Source organism: Chrysemys picta, chromosome 1 (genome assembly GCF_011386835.1).
Source record: "Chrysemys picta bellii isolate R12L10 chromosome 1, ASM1138683v2, whole genome shotgun sequence".
NCBI classification, from domain to species: domain Eukaryota; kingdom Metazoa; phylum Chordata; order Testudines; family Emydidae; genus Chrysemys; species Chrysemys picta.
Window position 1 is genome coordinate 334,123,464 of NC_088791.1, and position 25,722 is coordinate 334,149,185.

At 42.7% G+C, this 25,722-nt stretch overlaps 1 protein-coding gene across 20 annotated transcripts in view; it reads left to right on the forward strand.

The window, feature by feature from the left end:
* Positions 1 to 25,722, forward strand: part of DLG2 (discs large MAGUK scaffold protein 2) — a 1,449,438-nt gene that overhangs the window by 1,150,274 nt on the left and 273,442 nt on the right. For all 20 annotated transcript variants that reach the window (XM_005287552.5, XM_005287553.5, XM_005287554.5 and 17 more), the window contains one exon: positions 17,395 to 17,497. In XM_005287552.5, coding sequence (XP_005287609.1) covers positions 17,395 to 17,497 — 103 coding nt within the window. The remainder of the gene's footprint in view (positions 1 to 17,394; positions 17,498 to 25,722) is intronic.

Genomic DNA, 25,722 nt, shown 5'->3' on the forward strand with positions numbered 1-25,722 from the left:
ATTAGTCTCTTTAAATAAACTGTATGCCCGAAAACCATGAAATAAAAATCATTGAATGCCATTCAAGAGGCTTTTGATATGTGATTCAGCTTGTCACGCCTGAAACTAGAAGCAAAAATTGAATGAAAAGCAGTAGAAATCCTTTTATATTTCAAAGTGCAGCATAGTTGAATTAAACTGTAATGCTAGAGATAAGGTAGGAGATGTTTATCACATCAGTTTATGCTGATGTTTTCTAATAAATGATGTTTAATAGTGGAAACTATTTCTCATATTATTCATTATATTCTTGTGAATTATCACTGAACAAAAAGCTCCCCTACTTTGCTTTGGTGCCCAAAGAATATATGAAAATATACTTCATTCAAACCATACATTCATCTGTCTAACGAAATAAATGCTTCATATGGTGTAGCTCAAATAATTACCTGTCAAATTAAACACATCAACACCAGCCTTGTTATTATTATGAATAATAACTATACATTAGCATCTAGAAGCCCCAGCTGAGATCAAAGTCCCAGTGTGACCGGCTCTGTACACCGCTATAGACTGTTTTTCCCCACAAGAGCTTACTGTTTGTATAGTTGGAGAACTCCCTTGTGAAACTCCCTGTTAGCAGCCCCTGTTTGCAAAAGCTCCCTGGTCGCTTGTGCGCTGCTTTATAAAGCCCTGGCCTGTATGAATGCCCCGCCCACTGATTAAGGCTCAGCCACTTACCAGAGGCTTCTAGCTTTCAAACCTTCCTTTGAAGCTCACAGCTTCCAACTGCCAGCCACAGCACATGGTCCTTCAAACAACCAACCAAACAAACAGACTGACAAACACAAGCTCAGCACACAGCAAGTAACCCCCAAACACAAACAAACACACACTACAGACAGTCACTTACCCCAAAAGGTTGCTGTATTGCTCCTCCTTCACCTGGAGAACTCCCTTGCGAAACTCCCTGTTAGCAGCCCCTGTTCGCAAAATCCCAGGAAAAACTTCCTAATGGTAAGAATAGTAGACAGTGGAACAGATGGTCTAGGGAAGTCATGGAGGCTCCTTCACTGAAGGTTTTCATAAAGAGGCTGGATAGCCATCGGTCTTGGTGGTTTAGCCACAACAAATCCTGCATCTTGACAGGAGTTAGACTAGATGACCCTTGTGGTACCTTCTAACCCTATGGTTCTATGATTCTATCACATAATTAAAAATGGTATTATAATGAGTAGGCATAAAGGCAGAGTCAAGGCTAAACATTTTAACCTTAATTTCTAGAATTCCTAATGTTTGTGTATAGGTGTGCTTGATTTCTCAACCTTAACATAAGTTTTTAATTAATGTGGTGGGGGGGTTTTAACCATAGGGAATAAAAAAAATAGGATGTGTGAAGGATGTAAATGGAAACTGGCTGCGAAAAGGAACGAAATATCACTCCTAGGTCTTTCAGCTTAAAAACACAAAACAAAAACACTGACTGCACCTAGCTCCAGCCAGCAAGGGACCTGTCATTGGGATGGAGTGCGGTTGGGAGACTGAGATAGGGATAGAAACCACACTGCACAGGATAAGGATGGCTATGTCCTGTGGTGGGATCTGGAGCTGGTTGGATGAGATGTTTTGTAGGGGAGGGTTGGAAGGAGTCCCTCCAGTTCCTAAGCATACCATGGGCTTCCAACATGTTGTATGTAGCGTTATTGCTCGGCTCTTACAATGAGGGGCACAGGAGAGACAGGTAGGTGGAACTAGTACATATTGTAACTTGGAGGTAAATTGTTTCCATCTCTCTCATTGTTCTTCCTGAATTAATTGACTAAAATAAAATTAACTACCTTCTATAAACCTTGTTTCTTTGCCTCTTGTTCCTAGTTAGCACAAGTCTGGAATGATAGAAGGTCAAAGATGGGTGGATCCTTCCGACTCCTGTACCATCAGGATCAAATAACTGCAATTTGGGAGAAGGGGCTAGCAGGGACATACTGTAGGATTGGCAAGTAGGCACTGCTAGCCTGCCTGTGGCAGTGGTAAATACCTGATACTTGAATGCTCCCAATCCTGCACTGCACCTGGCCTGTTGTGCATTGCTACTCCTTGTAGGGGGAAGATAAATCCTTGCAATAATCAGCTTGTGCCTTATTTCTCCTTCTGTGTATTGTCCTGCTGTCATTTTATGAGATTTTTCTTTTCCCTCTGAACAGTTTAAACACTTCTCCTCCTACACAGTGCCTTCTCACTTCTCCTCCTACACAGTTCCTACCTACCGTCTTTCCCACATCCATAACAAAAATAAAATATGCCTTTTAAAAAACTGTAGCTCACTGTAATTCCTGCTGCATGATTTGTTGCATATTGAGCAAGGTAGAGCATAGATGGTTGGTGCCTATTTAAAACATAGTTATGCTTCCTTGTGCAGCAGATAGATTTGACCTTCAGCTACCTTTCCCCTGCTATGGTGCAAAGGAACGTTCAGATTTTCTAAGGAAAAAGCTGCATTTTGTTCATGGTGGAAGCTTTAAAACTGCTAGTGAATTTTGTTGCCTAGTCACAAAACTAAAGGGGAAAAAAGGCAAATGTCATTTGGTTTACTTCACATAAAACATTTTCTAATTGCTACCAGTACTGGAAATGTTTGACTCACTTAGGGCCAAATCATCTCCCTTGGGCAAACCCAGAATAGATGGACTGTGTGATGGGCTGCTCTTTGGGGCAGGAAATTCACTGGCCATGGAGCATCAGTGCTGCTGCATCATTGCTAGTGTAGTGCCTGGGGGCTGGAGTAACCTCCAGGCCAGATGTTCCTCCAGCATTTCAAGCGGGACATATTTGCAGATCCATTGGCTGTGCCCCTAAAATGCTTCTCCGTGCTACTGTGGATGAAGCCCTGCCTAGAAGTCTGTCCTCTTAATTAGGGGAAACCACTCTACTTCTGCAGCTTTATGGACTGCATGTGCCCAGGCAGGTGGGGCCAAGATTTTTCCCTTATTTAAAAAAAAAACATTAAACACGAATACTTATCCACTAGGGAAAATGCTAATTAGCCAATGTAGGCTGTAACCATGCGAACGTGTTTTGTATTTGTGACATCAGGTGGTTTATATTGTCATTGAGAGAAACAGCAATTTATACACATAGTTGCTGTTCTCGTTACGGAGAAGAGTTAGTAGCACACATTCATCTCAGTGCAATGAGATGAGAATAAGGACTGGATGTAGTCACGCAATAGAAATGGCACAGTCCTGACTGGGTCATTTCAACCTGGGCTGGCTGTACTAGACAATCCTGCCCTGGCAGAGATGGATCAGATGATGGAGGAAAATAGGTAATTTTTAGCTCTGATTTGTGTAGCTGATGGGCGGACTGTTTCAAATTTAGTGATGAAATGACCTTTCTGTTTATATTATACCTGAAAATAATTTTTCTTGTGAATTGTGTGCTCAAGAAAGGTTCTGGCTTGCCATCCCTAGAGCTGTAACTGCTTAATATCTCCACAAAGCAGGCACAGCCATAAGCATGTGTAGTGCAAGGTGCCTTGTAATGTCAATGTGGGGCTCTCGGGATCTCCAGTGATGGGGTCAGATAAGTGCCTAGACAGATTTTCAGTGTTCTGGTGTGTTTTTATCATCCATAGAGAAGAAAGACGATGAGGAATGAAGTTTGTAACAATAGCATATATTGACATTTTTAGCAGAATTTGAGGAGATATTTAAACCAAAGTCGGCAATAAAAAAGCTAAAAGTTGATCATGATGATTCAGAAAGAGCGCAAAAGGCAAGGTGCCTGTTCCCCTAGGCAAGCAGTGAGGTGGGATACATCTGTCTGACACAGGGTCATGGGCCATAGGTCTTACAGGTGGGCCCATGCACCAAGGCTCCCGGGAGCATGTCAGGCAGGAGGTATAGCTAACTCCCCCGGCGGGTTTGTGTGCATGCTGTGTGCTGTCAGCAGTAAACGCTGGCTTGGCAGATGGTGGGCACAGACATTGCCACTTCTCAGAGGAGCAGCAAATTTTGTTCCATGGCTCAGTGCTGTGAGCCGCCTTGCACCAATATGATTCCTTTGGCAGAGGACCCACCATGCAGCATGTCTGCTTTCCCTCGCTGTGTCACATGGGGAAGGGTTTGGCATATCCTGGGATTACAGCTACGTAAATTAATTTCCAAACAAGGTCTGTTGGCATATGTTAGTATGTGTTTATTTTCATGAGATATAAGTACTGTATTTGCCTACAAGGTGATGAGTCAAGAGCCGATTGAAAGGAGCAAGATCAGCTCACTCACTCAGCATCCCTATGCAATGTGGAGATGTTTAAAGGCACAAAGGGCAGTTAGGCACCCAGCTTCCATTGAAAGTTAATAGCAGCCTCTGACACTAAAAAATCCCACCAGCATTTCTAAGGTATGAGGCACCTCTGAATTAACGCCATCATCTGGGTCTTTCCATCTGTCCTCATCTGGTCTCTCTCTTTCTTTATATTACAAGCTTCTTGAGGCAGTAAGCATTTCCTTTTGAGCACATGATTAACATGCAATAAATAATACTAATAATCCTACATGTGTCTTACTGCCAAATAGTATTAGCTATCAAACCTGTCAGTTTTATGTCACGCAAAGCCAGTCCCCCTGCAATCTCCTTTTGCCCTACCAGAGAGGCTGGGTAGTGGAGCCATGATGAAATCCTTAGTTGCTTCCAAAACATTCACTTTGCAGTTGCTTCAGTGAGTAGAAATGATCTTTCCAATGACACATTGCTTGCTCTTCAGCTCCTAATGATCTGGGAGGAGTTCACATCCAGTTCAGACAGGCTGAATTATCCAATTTTATTATAAGATTGTCAGATAGAATTATGTCACATCTGATATATTGGTGCGTTTGCAACAAGCTCTTCTCCTCTCAGTGTTCACAATCTTACTGTCCGGCTTGCAGTGAAGAGAGCATAAAAACATGAAAATCAAAATTGCTGCAGAAAAGTAATAGTCAGGATGAGATGGCTGCAATTCTGGGCTTTGTTAATTGTAAGACCTGCTCCAGTTTGGATTTTTGGGCCTTACTGAGACAGACTCGCTGGTTAGTTCTTATTGGCTCTAATAAGATACATTCTAATTTTCTGAACTTGAGACTGGGGAGTATGGAGTTACTAGGGTGACCAGACAGCAAATGTGAAAAATCAGGACAGGGGTCAGGGGGTAATAGGAGCCTGTATAAGAAAAAGACCCCAAAATCAGGACTGTCCCTATAAAATCAGGGCATCTGGTCAACGTAGGAATTACTCAGATCATCCCTATCACATAGCCCTAACCTTTATAGTCAAAAAAATGAATCACCTATGGCAGTTTAGTATAAAAATTCAGCATTTATCATTATGTCTAGACATAAACATGTGCAAGTAGATACACAAATCGGAGTGCCAATGATTACCCCAGTCAGCCTAGGTTCGTAATGACACCAGCTGATGGCTATCTTGCTACTGTAGTTTTTCAAAGGTCACAGCATTATGTTCTCTGTTAACATGGAAGACGTGAGGACTATCAATTGGAGATTAGAGAGGAGTGGGGGTGACCGGAAAACAATTCTGTTTCATGAAAAAATTGCGATTTTTGAAATTTTGTTTTATTCCAAAGCAGAATGAAAATAAGACTTTTCAAAATATTTTGTGAAAAAACGTGAGCGAGAAAGAGGGAGATCCACCCCAGAATAGCCAATAGCTTCTGGCTTTGGATAGGTTGAGAACCACACCTCCTACTGAAGTCAGTAGGAATGACAGGCACTAGGTAACTGAATCTAGGTGACTAGGGTCAAGCATCCATAATTATAGGCCACTTCTGAAAACGTGGCCCTCAGTGACTTGCCCAACATCAAACAGTGAGTCACTGCCCAAGCTGGGAACAGAAACCAGGGTTCCAGAGTCCTAGCTAGAGTTGGTAGAAAAATGCTGTTTTGTTAAAAAACCAAAATGCTTCATGGATATGTATTGGTTGTGACGAAAATTTTGTAGGGAAGGTCCACGGTGGAATTTTGAGAAAGAAAGAGAGACCCCAGAACAGCCAATAGCCTGGTTGCTAGGACACTCACATCAGGCAGGGAAAACCCAGGTAACATCCCCCGTCTGAAAATGTGGGTGTTGTCCTCGCTTTTCCTCAGTTTACCTATCAGTAAGGAGGGTATAACAATGCTAGTTATATAAGCTGAGTTAGGCCAGTGCTTGAATGTGTTTGTAAACCCACCAGACAATCAGAACAGGCTAGAGAGTGTATTTTTATGTTCTCCATTTTAACACAAATTCTTACGTTCTTTCTTATTAACTAATTGATTTTGATTGATTATTGAAAGTGAATGAATGATAGTGATAAAGAGCAGATATTTATATTTATTTAACACATTAGTTAATAAGTATTGACCTGTGCTGTTAGCTACAGTGCTTACCATATATGCTTTTTTTAATTAGTATTTAAATTTGGTAGCAGTTGGTTTAATATAAAAATACATCATCTAATCACTACATTGAGACATTTGCAACTAAATAAAGAACTAGGAATGCTTTTCATCACCTCATGGTCACTGGATCAAATCCATTCTAGGTTAGTAATGACACCAGCTGATGGCTATTTAGGACCTGTGTTCAGGCCCGGTTCCAACAATCAGACGTGGGCTCGGGTTTGAGGCACATTGGCTGGGCATCGGGAAGCTTGCAGTGTCGCTGCTCATGCTACAACTGTTGTGTGGATAACTAAATTACTTCAGTCTCCAAGGCTGTCAATCTGTCATCATTCACAGATGTCATGTTCACATGGAAGATAACTGACAACAATAAGAGGTGTTTCTCTGAAGTTTGGGAACAGGAAGAAAATATGCCTTTGCCTAAGGTTACAGGGTAGGGTGACCAGATGTCCCAATTTTATGGGCACAGTCCTGATATTTGGGGCTTTGTCTTATATAGGCGCCTATTATCCCCCACCCTATGTCCTGGTTTTTCACACTTGCTGTCTGGTCACCCTATTACAGGGGCAAGGGGCACTGTTTAGAATTATTTGCATCATCTGTCTATAAGATGTAGTTAGTTGTTAAGGATGTGGGGAATTTCCCTGACTATAAAGGAAAGTTTGCAAAAATCCAGTTTACTAATGGTATTTTATTCTGAATATTCTAGCTGCCTCTGATGCTACTAGTATTTTGGCACCACATTCAGGTGACTCAACCTCATCATAAAAGTTAGAGATGGGAAACGACCTGTTAAGTCATACAGCACCTTCCCCCGCAGTGCTTCTTGTTCCTCGGTGAGAGGAAATTCTGCGTCTGGAAAGGCCAGCTCATCGGAGCATATAGACTGGCTGACTAGAGCCAGGAGCTATAACTCAAACTAACCCAGACCTGAAAAAATTCAAAAAGTCATTGAAATAAGTGGTCCATAAAAAGAGATGGGACAGGAGCAGGGTGAAGAGAGGAGCAGGCACAAGGATATTATTATTGTTTCTGGTAGCTCCTACAATGTGCTAGGCACTGTACAAGCCCAGAATCGTGCACGGTCCTGATCCGAAGAAGCTTCCATCCAAAGAGAGAGGATGAGGGCACAGAAAAGAGAATGAATTAACTGCAGAAGTGAGAAAATGAGAGGACAACAGAAAGATAATAAGGGAAGTGCGGATGAGAATGTAAGTGGAAGAAAGTGAAGTAGAAAGAAGGATCTTCCCTCTTTTTTTTACTGCTAAGCAGCCTTTTTCATCTAAGAGACAGAACCTTGCCTTTGTAACTCAAATAGAAGGGATGCTGTAGCAGAGTGAACTTCGGTGCCCCTTGACCGTGGTGGTTCTTGCGGTTTTTTGAGCTGTCCAGGTACTGTGCTGGCTCAATGGGTGCTGCTCTTCTATGTTTGTTTGAAGACTTTTTCAGATATTCAGCCTGAAGATAACTGTCTTGTCATTGTTTTCCAAAAAGAGCTTTTCAATATTTAAGGCTGTTCTATCTCAGCAAAGGGCTGTGATTTGGTAGCGTGTGCGAGTTAGTTAGAATTCCGGTTTCTACTTCCTTCTATTAAATATAAAAAGTGTCACAGGAATACACATCATTATGTATAATCATCATGTAACTTTCCCATGGGCAGTCTCTTCCCCTTGCACATTTAAACATAGATACAGTGAGATAGGCATAGCCCTGCATCGCCCACAGCCCCAGAGGATTTGTGCTGCATGCTCCCCTCTCTGTGAGCAGCCACCTCTGCTGGCCACGTGACTGGGGTGGGGAAGGAACATGATCGTGAGGGAAGCAATTACCATAGGGGTGCTTGGAAGAACTGTAGCTGTGCTTAGTGGGGCTGCAAGAGGAGATGGGCAGTGGGCTGCAAGAGGAGATGGGCAGTGCCCTCCTTTGGTGTATAGAGTGGGGCTTCTGGCCCTGAGAGTTGAGTTTTGTTCCAAGTTGTCTTGTCTCATCTTCCGTCACTCAAACTAATTTTTTCACAAGTTCAGCAAACCGAAGAACCCCACAATTTGAAAATTTTGCTCTATTGTTCCAGCCCGAAAGTGTGCAGTTTCCTTGCTACTTGATTATCCCAGTAAAAAGCATCAGGCAATGTTACTGACAGCTGAAAGAAGAAACAAAAAGCAGGCTTTTGTTTTCCCTTCGGAGAAGGCATCATGTTTCTCTTTTCCTTTACAGCTTACCCAGGGACTCTGAGTGTTCATTTAATTGCAGTACAAACCCAAACTAAAGGTAGCTTTGATACCATAGATTACTCTGTCAATCTTTGAATTTGAATGACCTACATACGAATCAGGCTTAGGCTAGCACAAGAAGAAGAGACATCCAAAGACTTTAATTTGTACAATTCAGAGTTGAGCATACTAATACATGCTATTTGATTAAATATTTTGGAAAAAATGTAAAAGTATATGGTCTGTCCAAGTCTAATGATTTTACTTGCCTGTGTATTAATACCAGATCTGTTGGGGCCTGATCCAGTGGTCACTGAAGTTAGGAAAGGGCTGATTTAAATATGGTTTGCACTGGTCCTTAAAGAGTAGTGCCTACAATTCCAACTACTGTGTTTAATTTGTATAATTTGCAACAAGGCTAGGTGTGTAGCTAAGAAAAAAATATGTTGCTCAAAATCAGGAAGTGTTTTATGCCAGTTTGCCAATCTCAGATGAAGTTTTGTTCTTGGATTTTTGAATCATAATCTTTCATTACATTGTTGTCTTTCTACTCTCCTTCCACCACAGCGTGCAGAAGAGAGAGACAGCTGTATAAGCTGCAGGCTTTTCTGATTTCCATTATGTCAAATTCATTTTGGAATTAGGCATCAGAAACTGTGCAGTCAAACTCATTCTGGTGTGGGGCATCAGGATTGTGCAGTCAGGCTCAGGGCGACAGTGCTTTTTTTGTAAGAAGCAGTCCCGTATTATAAAAGAAAACAACCAAGTGGCACCTTCAGAGTGCCTTAAACTTTCTCTGCACTCACCCACAATCACACCCATACACTTTTAGATACGTGACTAGTGCTCAGTTCATTTGTTGGTGTATTGCTCCTACCTGGCATAGCATTCTAGGTTCTTAACACCTAAGTATTTAAACAAATTTAAATTGGAAATTGACAATAGATTTCACAATTTGCAATTAAATAATGGTGCCATACATAAGGTTGCCATACACAATTGTCTTAATAAGATCACATGGATCAAGAGGCAGGGCATGCATAAGTGGCAGGGGCAAAGGTAAGGGCACGAGCTGTTGTTATGCCCTTGTGATGTCAAGCCAAAATACCCTGTTCTTTCTGACCTAGTAGGGTGAGATGTTAAATGGAAGTGGTGTATACATCATCGCTTAGCTTCTTTAATCACGATTGGTTGTCTTTAGAAAAAAATATGCTCTTGTTCAATCACAGGTTATTGGGCTTGTTAGTGTTCACTTGGATAGTAGGAAAGAATATTTCCCTCCACTGCATTAATTGAGTGGAATTCTACAGCCCATATTATGCATCATGAGGTCAGACTAGATGATCATGAAGGTCTGTTCTGACTTTAAAATCTGTGAATCTGTATAAGATTTCAGCAGCTTAGAAAAAAAAATGAAGACCCAGTGCATTTAGTACTTTAAAATGTCAAAAATAAAACCTTGAAATCATTCTGTCCACCCACAGGCAGCTAGTGCAGAGAGCAAATCAGTGTGTATACAGAATCCATTCCACCCACCTTGATAACAAATGCATGACTGCATTCTGCACCAGTTGATCTGTGGGGGACAGATCGGCTTTTTGGTTAGCCCAATGTAAAGTAGTCCATTGCAGGAGTTCAATGTATCTCTCTTAATTTGTCTAATCCTACCTAATCTAGTCTGTCTCCTGAGTCGCTTGCCTATCATTGTAATATCTAGAGGCTACAAAAATAGACTTACGTATAGTTTAGCCCATAATATACCTGCCCTTGTTATCCTGAAGCCACCCACATAACCTGGCATATCTAACTCTTTTCATTCTCCACAGTGTAAATGCAGGAAATGCATTTCCGATGCACAGCTACAAATCGGGGAATAACAAATGCACAACTACAAAATGGGGAATAACTGTCTAAGTGGTAGCACTGCTCTAAAGGATGTGAGGGTTATAGGGGACCACAAACTGAATAAGAGTCATCAGTGTGATGCCACTTTACAGGTAAAGCAAGTAAAGAACAGCTACCAAGAGGGATTTTACAGCTAACTGGCTGGCTGGGTGTCCATCAAAGGGAGTTATCCCCCCACTTTATTTATCACAAATATATTAACAGGAGCCATGAATGTAAGACACAGGAGTAACTGTCTCACTCTACTCAGCAATGGTGACGCCCCAGCTGGAGAACTGTGTCCAATTCTGGGCACCACAATTTAGGAAAGATGTGGACAAATTGGAAGGAGTCCAGAGGAGAGCACCAAAAATGATAAAAGATTAAGAAAACCTGACCTATGAGGAAAGGTTGAAAAAACTGAACATGTTTAGTCTTGAGAAAAGAAGATGGAGGGGTTACCTGATAATCTTCCAATACGTTAAGGGCTGTTATAAAGCAAATGGTGATCAATTGTCCTCCATGTTCACTGAAGGTATAGTCTGCAGCAAGGAAAATTTAGGTTAGATATTAGGGAAAACTTTCTAATTGTAAGGGTAGTTAAGATCTGAAATAATCTTCCAAGGCAGGTCATGGAATTTCCATAATTGGAAATGTTTAAAAACAAGTTGGGCAAACACCCGTCAGGGATGATCTAGATTTACTTGGTCCTGCCACAGCACAGGGGCTGGATTTGATGAACTCCCTTCTAGCCCTACTTTTCTATATTCTATGAAAGCTTCTGCATATAGGTAGGTTTGCATCAGTCTCTGAAGATGGTTGGATGTGGGTTCACCCTGTTGTACTCTGATAGGAGGTTCCACAGACAAGTATTCAATCTCACCCAGTTTGTGGGCATCCTGTCCTGAATTTTTAAAATGTCCTCTGAAACTTGAGATAATAAACAATGTCACTTGGTATAATCTGTGAAGGTAGCTGTGATGGAGTCCCCGGGGTGCAACCTTGACCTTGGGACAGTTGAACCCTCTGTCCCACCAACATTGTGATGCCGTGTCAAGCCACAAATCTCTGGCAGGTACTGCACTTACACAGACATCTACAGGCAGGGACGCACCCAACTGAGTTACATGAATGAACTCTCAGCCACTCATGAACCACCAATAGAGAGACTCCAGCCAATTCCCTCCAGTTCCTCAGCCTTGCACCCCAGAACTGTACCATCTTGTACTGGTCAGAAGCCTGGCCAGTTTAAGTTCATTACCCAGTCCACCCCTCCCTTAATGTGGAGAAGACATGCACCAACCTTGGTAAACTGAGCTGAGATTTCCTAAGTGCTTCAACCAAAACACACTGTTTTAGGTAAAATATAAAACAGATTTATTAACTACAGAAAGATAGCTTTTAAGTGATTATGAGTAACAAGTGTAAAGATGAAAGTTGGTTACTTAAGAAATAAAAATAAGTTCTCAGTCTGGGTTCTACAAACTAAACAGGAGTTGACTCAAGCGGTGTCTCACCCTGACAGATGGTACAAGCAGATTAAAGATCCTGGAACTCTTTCCCAGCCTAGGACCACTCTCCCCAGTTCAAAGTCTTTGTCCTCCAGACGTTCCTCCAGGTGTTAAGTTGGGGGGATGGAGGGAGAGGGCAAGTGATGATGTCACTTTTCCTCTTTTATAGCTTCTTCCAGCTTTCTGGAAGGATCTTTTGCTATAATGTGTGGGTCCGCCCCCATTGGTCAAGCAGTCTCCATTGTCTACATGCTGTCTTTGAGAAGTCCTCTGGGCTGGTCCTTGGGAGAGTGGATTCCCTTTAATGGGCCATCAGCATGTCTGGCTACTCCATTGTTGTACCAGAAAGGCTGATTGTGGGTGTTCCCAACCTCACAACATATATCAGTAACATATACAGCAATGCTTCATAACCTCACATATAATGCCAGCACATACAATCTGACAGTATATTAATGTTAAACCGATCAAGACTTTTAAAATGATACCTCACAAGGCATATTTTGTACAAAACATATCCTAATTATAGGACAGTGGTGAATATGGGGGTTCCAGGGTGCCACTGTGAGATAGTGTCACAGTAGCCACCAAATCACACATCTCAAAAATCCCATAGACTGCCTAAGGGATCTGAAGGATATTGGAATAAGAACTGCTTAAAACTTTTAAACCAAAAATCTTAGAAAAACAGGTTTTGTTGAAAACAATTTTTTTGAGGAAAAAAATTATTTTTGACAAATATTTTGCATTTTCATTTTTTAAAATGTAACCTAGAGTTTTGTTTTCAGATTTTGGGGTTTTTTTATTATTTTTTTTTTTCCGGGAATAAGTGGGGGTTTTTTTTCTTTGTCATGAAAAAAGTATGGGAAGAAAAAATAATTTACCAACCAGCTCTAATAGGAACCTGTATGGATCTGTATGGAAGAACACACATGATCACAATATAGGCTAGTGAAAATATACACACTGTCACCAACTGAGACTAGATCAACATGTTCCTGCTCACAGCCTAACATTTCTTAAAGTTGTTAAACAATTCTTTAGTATAGTCTGTCTGCTTAATCAGAAACTGCAGGTAGGGTCAATACCAACAACAGTATTATTTTTTTATTGTTGCAAACAACTAAGTTATTACTCAGAGAATAAATCTTAGTCCTCAGTGGGTTCATCATACAAATAATTATTGACCATGTGTTCCTGTAGCTCTTTTATTATCACTTTTTCTAAAATCAATGATAGCAAGTTGGAAACTTGTCTGTTTTCAAATACAGTAGAGTCAAAGCAAAGTTGACTGAAATGGATTTCACTGCTATTTGTAAACTTTTATGGCATCAAATTAATCCGTAGTGTAACTCCACTGAAGTTATTAAATAAACTCCACAAATCCAATATGTGTCCCTCCCTTTTTGTGTCAGAGAGAGCCTTGAAACATAAACCAGAGGTAACCAATCGGCAGCGTTATAAGTTTGAAACTCACATGTTATGCATGGCCCTCTTGCCGATGAAACCCACAGCTTTAGTCTCTTCAAATGGAATGGCCTCAAATCAATTTGCAGCTCTGGGGGACTGGAGCCACCTGGGCTGCTGTTGATGGTGCTGGGACCACTGCAGGCCTGTTAGCCTGAGCAGCTGCTGCTGAGCCACTTTTCTAGTGAGTAGTGAGTCTGCCCAAAAAATGGGCATCTCAGTATTGTGGAAGGCTGCATAGTCCCTTGAACTAAGCAGGACATAAGGAAATCCCTGTCTTTTTAATACCAGATCTGATACTGACATACTCTGTGGCCTGTGTCAGGTCACTTAATCTCTGTGCCTCAATTTTCCCATCTGTATACTGAAGATAACCTCTCAATGGTGATGTGACTACTAGTTAGTTTATGTCTGCAGAATGTTCTGTCAAAGGAAATGAGTAATAGTATTTGTGATTCATTATTTGATTTGCTTTATTAGTTTTCCCAGTGGACGTTACAAAGATTTGGGGAAATGCAAAGAAATATCTCCGTGACACTCCCTAGACTCTTCAGGGTGGTCATATATATAATGATTGGAACTGAGTGGGATATAAAATTATTTTACAGGCTCACATCAAAATGCCAAAATCAAGTCTGCCAAGTCTGTCCTGGATATGCCAAGGACTGTGTGGTGAAAAAAGAACAGTGCCACTGAGCAGAAGTCTGAGTCCAAGGGAGTTTTTCTTCTTCTTTTTCACAGTCAGCACAAAGTTGCCTTTCAACAGTCTCAGAGCTGTTCATCCTTCTCCCATACTGTCCGTGAGCTGGCACTTACTCGGCTCATCTTCCCATGTTTGCTTGCCCCAAGAGCACCCAAGACATTTTAGAGACTTTTAGGTCAGAAGAGACCATTATGATCATCTAGTCTGACCTCCTACACAACGCAGGCCACCCACCCACTCCTGTAATAAGCCCCTGACCTATGTCTGAGCCATTGAAGTCCTCAAATCATGGTTTAAAGCCTTCAAGGCGCAGAGAATCCTCCAGCAAGTGATCCGGGCCCTACGCTGCAGAGGAAGGCGAAAACCTCCCAGGGCCTCTGCCAATCTGCCCTGGAGGAAAATTCCTTCCCAACCCCAAATATGGCCATCAGCTAAACCCCGAGCATGTGGGCAAGACTCACCAGCCAGACACCCAGGAAAGACATCTGTAGTAACTCAGATCCCACCCCATCTAACATTCCATCACAGGCCATTGGGCATATTTACTGCTAATAGTCAAAGATCAATTAATTACCAAAATTAGGCTATCCCATCATACCATTCCCTCCATAAAGGTATCAAGCTTAGTCCTGAAGCCATATGTGTCTTTTGCCCCCACTGCTCCCCTTGGAAGGCTGTTCCAGAACTTCACTCCTCTGAGGGTTAGAAACCTTCATCTAATTTCAAGTCTAAACTTCCTGATGGCCAGTTTATATCCATTTGTTCTTGTGTCCACATTAGTACTGAGCTTAAATAATTCCTCTCCCTCCCTGTTGTTTATCCCTCTGATATATTTATAAAGAGCAATCATATCTCCCATCAGCCTTATTTTGGTTAGGCTAAACAAGCCAAGTTCTTTGAGTCTCCTTTCACAAGACAGGTTTTCCATTCCTCGGATCATCCTAGTAGCCCTTCTCTGTACCTGTTCCAGTTTGAATTCATCCTTCTTAAACATGGGAGACGAGAACTGTACGCAGTATTCCAGATGAGGTCTCACCCAGGGCCGGCTTTAGGAAGTGCGGGGCCCAATTTGATGGGGCCCTGGCAAGGATGACTCACCTGGTGGTGCTCCGGGTCTTCCGCGGCACTGAAGGACCCGCTGCCGAAGACCCGGTAGGGAACCGCCCAGTGAGTACATCTCCCCCTATCCGACCTGCCCCCAACTGCCCCCCTCAGAAACCGCAACCCATCACCCCCCCCCACTCCTTCCCAAGACCCCCCACCCTAACTGCCCCCCAGGACCCCACCCCCTACCCAACTCGCCCTGCTCCCTGTCCCCTGACTGCCCCGACCCCATCCACCACCACCCCGACAGACCCCCGGAACTCCCACGCCTACCCACCCCCCCATTCCCCATCCCCTGACCGCCCCCCCAGAACCTCTGCCCAATCCAGCCCCCGCACCCGCTCCCTGTCCCAGGGACTCCGTGCCCCTGCCTTATTCAACCTTCCCCCCATCACCCCCAGCCCCGGTCTCTTCTCTTACCATGCTGCTTACCCCCGCTGGAGCCGGGCCGGAGTCGTGCCACCCGGAGCCGGAGCTGCCTGGCCAGAGTCAGAGTCAGAGTCGGGGCCGGGGCCGGGCCGGAGCCATGGGGCCAGGGCCGGGCCAGAGGGAGCCGCTCGGCCGGAGCTGGACTGGGCTGCGCCACGCCTCCCTAGAGCCCTCCTTGCGCCCCCCCCCCCGCCCTAGCTTACCCATCGCTGCTTGTTTCCAGGCTTCCCACGTGAACATCTGATTCGCGGGAAGCAGGGGAGGAGGAGGAGAAGGGGGGCAGAGCATTCAGGGAAGGAGGAGGAGGTGAGGTGGGGTGAGCTGGGGCTGGGGGCGGGGCGGACAGCTGCCAGAGCTTGGGAACCGGCTTCAGCTCACTACTGGGCGCAGGGCCCGATTCAGGGGAATCAGAGGAATCGGCCTAAAGCCGGCCCTGGTCTCACCAGTGCCTTGTATAACGGTACTAACACCTCCTTATCTCTACTGGAAATACCTTGCCTGATGCATCCCAAGACCACATTCACTTTTTTCACGGCCATATCACATTGGGGGCTCATAATCATCCTGTGATCAACCAATACTCCAAGGTCCTTCTCCTCCTCTGTTACTTCCAACTGATGAGTCCCCAGCTTATAACAAAAATTCTTGTTATTAATCCCTAAATGCATGATCTTGCACTTTTCACTATTAAATTTCATCCTATTACTATTACTCCAGTTTACATGGTCATCCAGATCTTCCTGTATGATATCCCAGTCCTTCTCTGTATTTGCAATACCTCCCAGCTTTGTGTCATCTGCAAACTTTCTTAGCCCATTCCCACTTTGGCTGACTTCCTCATGATAGCTGCTGACAAAGCATGTATCACCAACTAGCTCTGTACTTGAAACAGGTTTTGAAGTGTCCACAAACCTTTAGAGCTGGATTCTCTGTCGGCTAAGTTCGTGTTACACTGCTTATACAACCCAACGTGAAGTTAAACTAGTGGAGAAACCCCCGTGGAAAATCTCCAGTCTGTGTAAAGCTGGCAGAGGTGGCTAGGCTGCCTACTGCACCTATGCTACCACCTCCCTCCTGCATCTGAACTGCCCAGCGCAAGATGGGGAGGAGGCATGTTGGGAACAGGAAGGAGGCATTCAGGGCTGGGGTATGGTAGAGCAAGGCTCCGCTACAGCAGATGCTCTGCTGATAGAATGTCTCCCATCAGTGGAGCACATTGAAGCTGCCCCCTGCAGGTGAAGGTTACACCAGTGTTGCAAGAGCAGGATCGGTGTGTCCCTGCTGGGTTCCTGTCAGGACTCCCTTTCCACTGTGCTCAGTCAAGTTAAAATTGGTCAAGATTTTAAGAAAAAAGATTAAGAAAAATGTGAACTTAAGAGAGCAGAAAACAAGATAGGCAGCCATCTCCGGTGAATGTAACGCAGATCAATGTGTTATAAACACCATGTACAGTAGTCTGATCCAGTGGCAAAGGATCTTGGTCAATCATAAGTAGCGTCATATGAATCTATTATAATTTGTATTTGTTCTTGAACACTGATGACATGAGTTTCTCCCCCTCCCTACCCCAATGCCCTTTCCCAAGTATTAAAGCAGATTCTCCATGGCTTTCCATCCATTATGAAGCAAGTTCAGATGGTTGTTTTTTGTTTTAATTTCTCCTGCAGGTGAATGGCATTGATCTTCGGGGTGCTACCCATGAGCAGGCTGCAGCTGCACTGAAAGGAGCAGGGCAGATAGTAACAATCGTAGCACAATACCAGCCGGAAGGTAAGTCAATGCACTGATTTACTGTCCAATTAAGAAGTGCTGTTGGGTTTCATCTGATGCTCTTTGGCTGGAAGAATAATGTCATCTACCTTGCACGACTTCAAGAATAGGAAAAGCAATAAAATTGGGGAAAAGTGGAGATAAGAATCATACAGAATAAAACGGTGGTGGTTTGGCACCCTGTGTGTGATGACTTATGTGGTCTTATTCCACTGCCTGGTGGATAAAGAGATGTCCTCCTCACACTAACTGTCCTCAAATGTGGCGCTCATGGGACCTCTTGCTGATAATCTCAGGAATACCAAGGGCTGAATAGACATAAAGAGTAAAGTACCTTTTCACCCTTAGAAAGTGGTCCCTCCGTGTGAGAACTGAGACACAATGGTGGGCCAGTTGTACTTCCGTGCTGTACCTTTTCGGTGGCTAAACTGAGGACTTCAGTCACCAGGCTTTGTCAAGCTGCCACTTTTCATAAATAATAAATTCTCACTCACTCCCTTTCTCATGCTCTGACTCAGACTCCCCCACCCCAACTTAAAATTAAAACAGAAAACGTGCAATTAAGACAGATACTATGGAAAAAGATGAGGTAAGGAGAAAAAGAGAGGAGAATTAGAAGCAAACAAAATTTCAAATATTATACTTTATTACATACATGAAATAATTGTTTTAGTGTGTGATTGTATATATATAGATAGATATAGATAAATTTCAGATCAAGGAAGAAGGGGTAAAAATAATTGCATTACAGAAAGTTCTTGACAGAAGATTTTGAATGAAATGTTAGTCCAATGTATTCTTGGTTCCCATTAGTTGCTGCTGTCTTGTTTATCTTTTCCAGTTTAACAGGAACATAAATATCAATTTAGACTGTTATTACAGAAAGTCACAAGTAAAATTGCAGCTCTTGATTTTTTGGATGGTAAACAATAGTGCATAATGTGCCAGCTTTCTGAGCAGCCAGCTGATGATCGGCAATTAAAATGGAGGAAAGAGTTAATGGTTCAATAAGTTACTATTCATGTGGTAAAGAAAAGAGCATAAAATACATAGTTGTTGCGATATTATAAACTGACCCTCTAAACTACAGTTGCAGTGCAAAGGAAAATAGGAGGTAATAGAGGTGAATGGATTCAGAGTTCTCACTTGGTTTGCTTTGAGCATCCAAATGTTTATCTGAACCTTATATGAACTCCGAAGCATTTTTGAGTATGTAGAGTTGCCTGGAAATCTTATGTAAGTGGGTTCTATTGCAAGATTTCTAGAGCTTGCCATCAGGCTGAATAGCTTTTCTCTTGTTATTAAGGCATTTTCACTTCTCATCTTGCCTGGAACTAGGAAATGCAGAGGCTAGCAAAAATAAAACATGTTTTGGTGGGTAAACAGGAGAGCATTCCATTTCCCCAACCCTTCTCCTCTTTCTTTCTTGGTCTTTCTTACACACACGTGCCTTTTTTTATTTCCCTTACCTCTCTGAAACAGAAATAGACAAATTGGTATGGGACAAAGTTATAAAGATGGAAGATAAAAGCAGAGTGGGGAGGGAAGAAGAAGAAAAGTGAGGACAGAATTGGAACTAAAAATACAAGAAATAAAAAGGTGAGGTGAGCCATCTAGAATTGGGTGACATTTTTGGATCAATGGTTTATTTGCTAAAAAAATGCAGTTTTGGTCAACCCAAAGCTATCGCAAATTTGACCTGAAAAACCATCCAGTTTTCCAGATCAGATGCTGCCTTTGGGAATGCAGTCTTGTTTCAGTCTTGTACTCGGCTCTGAAGCCTCCCCCTCCAGCTGCGGGTACTGCTCAGTAGTCACCTGAAATGGAGCACCCATAGGAGCACTACTTGAAGAAGGAGAGGTTACTCACCTTGTGCAGTAACTGGAGTTCTCTGAGGTGTGTCGTGTCTCCCTATGGGTGCTCTACTATCCCCTTTCCTTCCCCTCTGCTTCCAGTTTCCTCTGTGGGACTTTGCAGAGGAGAAGGAACTGAGGACAGGTCACCTGCCCGACCCTATATAGCCTTGGTGTGGAGCATGAGGTTGTGTAGGGCACATGCGTCGGCCAAATGTGCACTGCTACTGAAAATCTCCAGTAGAAGATGCATGGGGTGCCTGTGATGTGGAGAACCTGCAGGGAGACGCATCTCAAAGAACTGCAGTTACTGAACAAGGTAGTAACATCTCCTTCGTGTCCACTGAAGGTAGGATAAGAAGTAATAGGCTTAATCCACAGCAAGGGAAATTTAAGTTAGATGTTAGGTAAAACTTTCCTACTGTAAGGGTAGTTGAGCTCTGGACTAGGCTTCCAAGGGAGGCTGGGGAATCACCATCATTGGAGGGTTTTAAGAACAGGTTGAAGAAACACCTTTCAGGGATGGTCTAGGTTTACTTGGTCCGCCAGTGTAAGGGCTGGACTTGATGGCTTCCTGAGGTCCCTTCCAGCCTTACATTTCTATAATTCTATGATCCATAATGATTACTGCAGCTCCAGTTCAGCGGGATATTTCAACACCTGCCTAGCATTAAGCAGAAGAGCAGTCCCATTGACTTCAATGAGACTACTCGTGTACTCAACTGCTAGTTGAAGGTAAAGAAACGAATACAAGTGATTAAAAACTTGTCGATCAAAAAGATGAGGGGGTCCCACTCACTGATATTTTATCCATGCTTTCACATTGATAACCATACTCATGGAAACATTTTTGCTTGCCCTCACTTTTTTCCTGAATAGCAATCTTTTCAAACTCCTTTTAAAGCCAGTTAGTGCCTTCGTAAAAATGCACAGCCAGCAAGGAGCCATTCATCCTCTTCTGCAGCATGGACTTACTTGGTACGTCCTGAGTAGTACTTGTAAGATGAGGCACATCTTAAAAGGGCATGGCCATGTGCGTGTTCAATGGCTCTCTTTAAGAAGTCAGCGTTCACCCACAGTTGTCCTATTGGGAGTAAAGGAAATATCTTCAGCATTTTGAATTCCATTGGATAGTATGTATTCCCATTTTAGTGGTGATGGTGGTGCTGCAGTACAGTAAGGAAGGAGTTACGGTAAAATTCTGTGGTCAGTGTAACTGATACAGTTTGAAAGGAAGGGGAACTATGCTTTAAATATAGACAACTCATCCTGAATGGAGGAGAGGTGGGGGAAGAAAATATTGGCCTCTAGGTTGGGAACACTAAGGGTATGTCCACACAGCAACTAGACACCGTGCCAGCTGACTCAGGCTTGCAGGGCTCAGGCTGTGGGGCTGTTTCATTGCTGTGTAGACTTATGGGCGTGGGCTGGAGCCTGAGCTCTGGGACCCTCTCACCTTGCAGGATCCAAGAGCCCAAGCCCATAAATCTACACAGCAGTGAAACAGCCCGAGCCTCGCGTGCCTGAGTCAGCTGGCACAGGCCAGCCGCGCGTGTCGAGTTGTTGTGTAGACATCCCCTAAGAGATAAATTCCACATTCTACTCTCAGCTGCACCCATTCATCCCCAGTACAGGGCTGTAAACAGAATTTAATCCTCAGATTTTTGCAAAATATTCAGTGTCAGTAGTCTGGAAACTCTGTGCTGTGCTGCATTGCAGTATCTCTGCAGCTGTTCCCTCACAGCAATCCCTGGGAAAACCATTAAGCCAGTCAGCTGTTCCGTGTGCTATAAATCTTTCAAGCAAATCAATTAACACCTTACTGTAGCAGCAGGTATGAAGGGAAGACATTCATTAATTACAACTTGATTAGACCAATTGACGCCGAAGGGGCCAAAAAGTTGTTAAAATGAGTACATTTGCACTCTATCCCTATTCACATTGTTAGCTGCTTGTTGGCACAAATACAGCACTATACATTTTTGAGGAAAGCTGAGTATGTTGAGTAGTAATTGACTATCTGAGTTTTGGTAAGAACGGGAATCTCAGAGACAGCTATCCTCTCTGATACACTTGTATCTTTATTTGCTGATATTAGCAATGGTAGTTATTAGAGCTATAATTGTAGTTAAAAGCATCTTAAAATAGTGAAACAGATAATTCATGTTTGTAGTTCCTTTTTCTCTGAAGTTTGGAGTTCATGTTAAGTATTATTACAGACACCACTTTTTTGCCTGTTCACATGTGACCTGCATCAGCTTTTATAGGAGTCCCTTCTTTGTCTTACTTCTGTGTCTGAATTGTAGGTGGGGTGAGGAGGGAGAAATCTTATGTTTTTAAAATACTAGACTACAATTTCTAAGCACCACTGTTGTACTTTCCTTATGGAATGACTTCTGGGTTACTTCTTATCCCCCACTATTACCGCCTACTTGCTACCTCGAAAATGTAAACGCATGTCTTGATGAGTCTGCTGTTTTGGTATAATTTTAATGCATATGCATGATTCACACATCTAGCCCTTCTGGATGCTACAGAAATAAGGTAGATATAAAATACACTGCAAATGTAAATGGCTTTATCTATACATCTGTGGCAAGCTGTCTTGATATATATTTAAATATACATACACACATACTCGGGGTCTTTTCTGTAGTTGATATAAATTGGTGTCGCTCCATTGACTTTGATGGAGTTACACTAATATATGCCGCTGAGGATCTGGGCCCTCAGCATCTTGGTGCCTCTGTGTGTGCATGTCTGCTCAGAGAATCCAGAGTACAAAGACTGTGTGTCACACATACACTTTTAAAGTATATTTTATGTGTGTGTGTGGGAAAAGAGTATATATGAACACATGTATATGGGGAAGGAGGCATAAACACCCCGTCTGCGTCCTCGGTGTTCATCTGGCTGGCTGGAGAATGCCAGCATTGTAAAGTCAGTAACAGTAAAAACGTTTAGAATCATTTTTAATGGATTGCCTGGCTCCTGGAGCTGAGTGGGAGATTTCACTGGCTGAAAAATCCAATGTATTTTTGATTAGAAGAATAATTTAGAAAGAAGGGATGATACAGATGAGACAAACAGGTTCCATGCATCATAATGGGACATTGGTGCATATATTGAGTGATCAAGATGTTCTGAATTAAAGTTGAATTCCCATTCTATTGAGGCTTTCACGCGGAAATGCTCTTGAATCTGTAGTGTAATAAAAAATCAGAAACATGCACTCCAGATCTTCCCTGCAAGTCTAGGACACTTTGCTGTAGTAAGAAATAGGCTTATTCATGGGATAATTTAATGGGCCATTCACCCAAAAATAGCTACGGGTATTTTACAAAGTACAAAGAAAGCAACTACAGTGAGAGTTGAGGACCGTGATATTAAAGGATGTGATGAGGGGGACTCCAGAAAACAGTAGTTATTCTCCAATGCTGGAGAATTCTGATGCTGAGGAAATCCCAAGGCAAATTAAGTATTAAGGAGTGTGACAGGTGCCAAGCTAACCTTATTACCTAGCAAAGGAGACATTGTGCATTGTCAAAGCCCAGTGCTGGTTTGAATGTGCTGCTCCCAGTGAAGTCAGTACAAATGCTGCATGCAGCTTTTCAAAACTTGTAAGCTATTTAAGAAGTTAGCGCAGTGGTGGGCAACCTGCGGCCCACGGGCCGCACACAGCCCATCAGTGTAATCCATTGGCAGGCCGCGAGACAGTTTGTTTACATTGACCATCCAGGGAGCTGCGGGCGGCTGTGCCGGTGGATGGTCAATGTAAACAAACTGTCTCTTGGCCCGCCAGCAGATTACCCTGATGGGCTGCAAGTTGCCCACCACTGAGTTAGCATAATAATATTTGACACTTATATAGCAACTTCCATCTGAGGATATTATAGAGCTTTACAAACATTAACAAGTCTCCACCAACGCCAGTGGGATGTACCGAGCAGTAGTAAACTGTATAGCCACCTGTATAGTCACTGGACTCTTCTTCCTCCCATGAATAATTCTCAACAGAAGTGAGTAAAATAATTTTGATGCAGGGGGGGGAAATGCCCTCAAAATTAAATGAATTATAATGGGGGATAAAAAATAAAGACGGTTGAGATTTTCAAGGCAGGATAGGGAATGTTCTCATGGTCTATTTTGGCCTTAAAGTCTATCAATGATTGTCTCATTTGACCTTCTGCACATTGCAAGACACAGAACCTCTCCCACCCACTTGTGTAATAGGCCTATAACTTCTGTCTGAGTTACTGAAGTTCTTAAATCTTGAGCTAAAGACTTCATTACAGAGAATCCACCATTTACTCTAGTTCAGATCAGCAAGTGACCTGTGCCCCAGGCTGATGAGGAAGGCAAAAAGCCTCTAGGATCTCTGCCATTCTGACCTGGAGAAAATTCCTTCCTGACCCCAAATATGGTGGTCAGTTAGATTCCGAACATGTGGGCAAGAGCCATGAGCCAGACATCTGGGAAAGAATTCACTGTAGTAACTCAGAGCCCTCCCCATCTAGTGTCCTATCTCCAGCCATTGGAGATATGTGGTAATAGCAGTCACAAATGGCCCATATGCCATTATAGGCAACTTCATCATACCATCCCCTCCATAAACATATCAAGCTCAGTCTTGAAGCAAGTTGGGTTTTTTTTGCCCCCACTACTCCTCTTGGAAGGCTGTTTCAGAACTTCACTCCTCTGATAGTGAGGAACTTTCATCTAATTTTAAGCCTAAACTTGTTGATGGCCAGTTTATATTGATTTGTTCTTGTGCCAACATTGGCCCTTAATTTGAATGCTGTCTCCCTCACTGGTGCTCATCCCTTTGATGTATTTATCGAGAGCAATCATATCTCCCCTCACCCTTTGTTTTGTTAGACTGATCAAGCCAAACACCTTAAGTCTCCTCTCATAAGATAAGGTCTCCCTTCTTCAGATCCTCCTGGTAGCCCTTCTTGCACTTGTTCCTGTTTGAATTCATCTTTTTTAAACATGGAAGACCAGAACTACACACAGTATTCCAGATGAGGTCTCATCAGTGCCTTGTACAAGGTAATAACACTTCCATATCTCTACTGGAAATACCTTGCCTGATGCATCCTAGGATTGCATTAACCTTTTTTTGTGGCTGCATCACATAAGTCTCCAATTTATAACAAATAGTTTTGTTAGTCCCTAAGCACATAACCTTTCACTTTGCACTATTCAATTTCATCCCATTTCCATTACTCCAGTTTTCAAGGTTATCCAAATCTTCTTGTATGATAGTCCAGTCTTCCTCCATATTGGCAATATCTCCTAAATTTGTGTTATCTGCAAATTTGAATAGCGTACTTCCACATTTTGTGCCAAGGTTATTAATGAAAATGTTAAATAAGATTCATTTCAAGACGGATCCTTTAGGAACTCCATTATTACCGTTCCTCCAGCCTGACAGTTCACCTTTTAATTCTCATTTTAATCCCCATCTTCTCCACTTTAACTAATAATTTCCCATGTGGAATTGTATTAAATGTTTTACTAAAATCCAGGTAGGTTAGATCCACTTCATTTCCTTTGTTTATAAAATCAGTTATCTTCTCAAAGAAAGAAATCAGGTTGGTATGGCACGGTCTACCTTTAATAAAACCATGTTGTCTTTTGTCCCCATTATCTTCATCTGTATGTCTTTAATTACTCTCTCTTTCAAAATTTGTTCTAAGACCTTGAATACAATTGAGGTTAAACTAATGGGCCATTAGTTTCCATGATCACCTTATTTTTTTCTTTTCTTAAATATATGTACTCTATTTGCAACTTTCCAGTCATAAAGTATGAATCCGAGTTTACAGATTCATCAAAATCCTTGCTATTGGGCTTGCAATTTCATGTGTCAGTTCCTTTAATAATCTTGAATGGAGATTATCCAGGCACCCCGATTTGGTTCCATTAAGATGTTTGACTTTGGCTTCCACCTTGGATGTAGTAATTTCTACTTCCTTATCCTTGTTCCCATTAGCCAACCTGTCACCGCCTGCAACTTTCTCATTAAAAACGGAGGCAAAGTATTTAGCCATCTTGCCTCGTCCCAGTCCCTCACCCTTCTGCATTAAGCAGACAGTTTCTGCTTTCTTCTCGCTGTCCAGGCACCAGTATTGGGAGCATTGATAGGACAGGAGACACAGTTTCCCTGTTCTCAGTTCTGCTTGTTGCCACAGCAGCTCCTGGCTGCCAGGAGTAGCTATTGCAGGGGAAAGTTCTGCTCAGCCCTTATAGCTGTAGGAATGGAGCATGCTATTTAATTCCGGGGGGGTTGGTGCATGTGCATTTTGGTTGCACATAAAGTTGAGTGGGGATGGAACATGCTCAATTCTAAGAATTGCACTCTCCTAA